General features: G+C 44.3%; 1 protein-coding gene across 1 annotated transcript; it reads left to right on the forward strand.

Moving 5' to 3' along the window:
- The first annotated feature begins 2,183 nt into the window (after positions 1 to 2,183).
- Positions 2,184 to 3,113, forward strand: LOC113896318 (olfactory receptor 2M5-like). The gene has a single exon (XM_027548552.1). The coding sequence runs from the start codon at positions 2,184 to 2,186 to the stop codon at positions 3,111 to 3,113; it is 930 nt and encodes a 309-aa protein (XP_027404353.1).
- The last annotated feature ends 703 nt before the right edge of the window (positions 3,114 to 3,816 follow it).

The following is a 3,816-nucleotide window of genomic DNA, read 5'->3' on the forward strand; positions in this document are numbered from 1 at the left end:
TAATGGTCCTGAGGGAAGTGTAGGTGGACGTGTCAAGGGATGGGTCCTTCCTTTGCTTAGAAGGGAGTCTGGGGTGCTTTTCAGAGCCAGGGCTATGGGGAATGAACTTTATCCTGAGGCCATGTCATTAATTTTGGCTTCTTCTTTGGGGTGGAGGTTCTATCTATTCCCTGGGGTCATTATGAGCTCAGTTGGGTCTCCCAGGATATCTGCTCTGCAACTAGAGATAGAAACCTGGGACATGAGCTTATCGATTTTGTAAGAAGCAGAAGAACATCTTGGATGGTTAGTTCTACAAATTTTTATTTGGAGCCATAGAGTTGAAGGAGAGTCTGTGAGGGGATTTCTCAGGTCATCACTAGCTCATGCATTGCCCTGAGGACTAAATCTTTGCATATTGCTTGGGTTTAACCTGTTTCTGTTGAGATTTATAGGTAGAGTAAAAGATGAACTGTGGGGAAAGGAATGGGGGTAGTAGGTGCTGAAGCAGGTGAGGGAAAACCTGACAGATAAGGGACAGAAAGTGACTGAGAAATGTGAAGTTAGTTTCACTTCAGGCTTCAGATTATAGTGTCAGGCTGGACACACAGATACTTCCTTGCTGTCAAGTGACAAATGTTATCAGCATCAGAGACCAAAATATGATAATCTTAGTTTTCTTGGGGAAATTTTTATCATTGATCATCTGTTCTCCAGCCTCTGAACTAAGACAAAGTGGGCAGACAGATCTGTTGTGCCTCTGCCACACATGTGTCTGCGTCACTGCAGTGTTCCTGCCTGTGCTGATCATGGAATCTACCTACCCGAGCTTACACTGGCTCCCTTGGCTGGCTGTGCTTAGTTGCACAGTCATCTCCCACTCTTTGTGACCCCATGGACTGTAGCCTGCCAGGCTTCTCTGTCCATAGGGATTCTCCAGGCAGAATACTGGAGTGGGTTGTCAGGCACTCATCCAGGAGATCTTCCTGACCCAGGGTTCAAACCCAAGTCTCCTGCATTGCAGGCAAATTCTTTACCATGTGAGCCACCAGGGGCTGGCAAGTTTGTGTAATTTACTATGTCCTGGGATTTCTCTCCCACTGCCACAATTTTCTGACTCTAGAAATATAACAAAAACTAAATCTCCTTCCTACCCTGAAAACCTCTCCAAAAAGGTATAAGAGAAAGAAAGAAAAGAGCTTTATTTTTGAATTAACATTAAATCAGGATGTGATGTGCATTATTGGTGATCTGCTAAGTGAATGCAAAGACAGAAGAATATCACTCTTTTCTACATCCAGGCAAGGATAATCCATTATATACATGCTCTCAGGATAAACAGTAACCAGTTCTCAAATAAGAGACTTGACAGCACCATTTGGCACACAGAGTTCATTCTAGATTCACCTGGTAATTGGAGTGACTGTGTTGGTTAAGTGGCTTTATTCAAAGGAAAACAAACTTCTCTCATTCTATGACAAGAGAGAATTCTGCCACTTGGAGCAAGGTGCCTGCTGAAGTTAGGGTCCTGCCCTCCTTCAGAGCTGGGGAAGTAGGGGCTCTATCTTCCTGGATGATTGCAATGAAAAGATATGGATCTCAATTTTTTTTAATTAATTAATTTATTTTAATTGGAGGCTCAAGTTTTTGAGAAAGACACACTCAGTCTCAAAGCTGGCTAGAAGGTTATTTCACTTTTAAACTGTTTGTGTACATTTCAGAATCAAATAACTTACAAATTTCTCTAAAGTAAATGCTCTAAGAAAATGGGGGAAGGGAAAATTAAAGCCTTATAATTTTAATAACATTTATTCTTACATCTGTTATACACTTCTCCTCCTCCTACTCTCTATTGAAAACTCCAATACTCTCATAGTCTTAAATCTGTATCCACTTTTCCTAAACCTATAGCTATTTATCCTAAAACCCCTTCTCTCTCTCCCTTTGCATTATTTAGGCCCCTTTCTCTGGGGGCATACTGACTAGTTTTCAAGAGAAATAAGGATCAAATCTTGTTTGGTAATCATCGAGGACAAATGAGAGGAAAAGGATTTCATTGCAGAGGGAAAGGACAGGGATAAGACAGAGAGCTGGCTACTGACCTCTAGAAGATACAGGAGACAGTTTACATATATGATGGAGATGCCAGGTAAGTTGTTTCGTTTTGATGTTTACTCATTTATTTTTCCCTCAGGGTCAAGGCCATGGACATCTGGAACCACACCTCGCTATCAGACTTCATCCTTTTGGGTCTGTTCAGCTACTCACTATATGACTTCTTCCTATTTTCCCTTGTCCTTCTGGCCTCTGCTACAGCCCTGGCCAGCAACATCCTCTTCCTCCTGCTCACCCAGGCTGACAGGCGCCTGCACACTCCCATGTACTTTTTTCTCAGCCAGCTCTCCATCATGGACCTGACCATAATGGGCTCAGTGTTGCCCAAGATGGCAGCGAACTTCCTCTTGGGAAGTAAGTTCATCTCTCGGGGTGGCTGTGCCACTCAGGTCTTCTTAGTGGTCATGGTAGGAAGTGCTGAGTGCTTCCTCCTGGCAGTCATGGCCTATGACAGGTATGTGGCCGTGTGTCACCCCCTGCGGTACCCTGTGCTCATGAACTGGAAGGCCTGCTGTCTGATGTCCTTGGCATCCTGGATGGGTGGAGTGGCTGACAGTGTGATTGATGTAGGGATGGTCTTCAGCTTCCCCTACTGTGGCTCTCTCCAGGTGGACCACTTCTGTGAGGTCCCGGCCGTGCTGCGTCTCTCTTGTGCAGACACATCCCTCTTTGAGGACCTCATCTATGCTTGTTGCGTGATCATGCTGCTGCTGCCCCTGGGGGTCGTTGTGGCTTCCTATGCCCGGATCCTCATGGCTGTTATTAGCATGACGTCCACTGAGGGGAAACAGAAGGCTCTGTCCACGTGCTCCTCCCACCTGGCTGTGGTGGGTCTTTACTATGGGGGAGCCATATTTAGCTACATGCAGAGAGCCTCCGCTAGGACTCCAGTGGGGGACCGAGCCACCTCCATCTTCTATACCATCCTCACCCCAATGCTCAACCCACTTATTTACAGCCTGAGAAACAAGGAGATAATGAGGGCCTTGAAGAAGATGTGGAAGATGCAGGGGAAATAGAGAGTGTAGGCATGCCCACCCTTCTGGGGCTTCCTCTCTTGTTCTTCTCTTTCCTCTATAAGCTCAGATTCTTTTGTGGCTCATTTTCCTCCTTTGAACAAATTGAACCCTCTGCCTGGCCGGGATGAAGCTATGAGCTGAGCAATCTGAAAGCATTGAATAGAAGATGTCAAGGAAACAGATATACATAATTAGTTTCACAATGAATCTTCCCTCATGAGCACCTCTATTTTCATCTTATGAAGACCCATAGATATATATTACTTACCAGTTCCCCAGAATTGCTAAGGACAGTCTTTCTTCTGAACTCATGTTAAAAGTACGGAAGGAGAACCAATTCAGAATTCATCGCTCACTGAAATGTGATGCAAAGGTCAGAGATGGAGTCTTACTTGTAGGAACTGTGTGATCTTGGACAAGGATATTCCATTCTCTGGGCTTCACATTATCATCTGCACCAATAAAGTAAGTCTGACATGTTTCTTTTGTTATTAAACAATGGAAAGAGAATCGTGCTTTCTTGAAATTCGACATTAAATACAAGAATCAGTGTGTAAAGACTAGAACTTCTTCATAGTCTTCCTCTAAGAATAACACCATGAATGGTAAAGAGATTACAAGTGTATCATTCCTTTTCAAGAGCGGGGGAGGTCAGGTTGATTCTTTCTCATCAACACCAAGGTTATGATCTCAGAGAGGTGGC

The sequence above is a fragment of the Bos indicus x Bos taurus genome, chromosome 7 (genome assembly GCF_003369695.1).
Source record: "Bos indicus x Bos taurus breed Angus x Brahman F1 hybrid chromosome 7, Bos_hybrid_MaternalHap_v2.0, whole genome shotgun sequence".
Lineage (NCBI taxonomy): Eukaryota > Metazoa > Chordata > Mammalia > Artiodactyla > Bovidae > Bos > Bos indicus x Bos taurus.

What these genes read in the sequence shown, in the direction of transcription:
- LOC113896318 (XM_027548552.1), top strand. Translation starts at nt 2,184, where the DNA reads ATGGACATCTGGAACCACACCTCGCTATCAGACTTCATCCTTTTGGGT.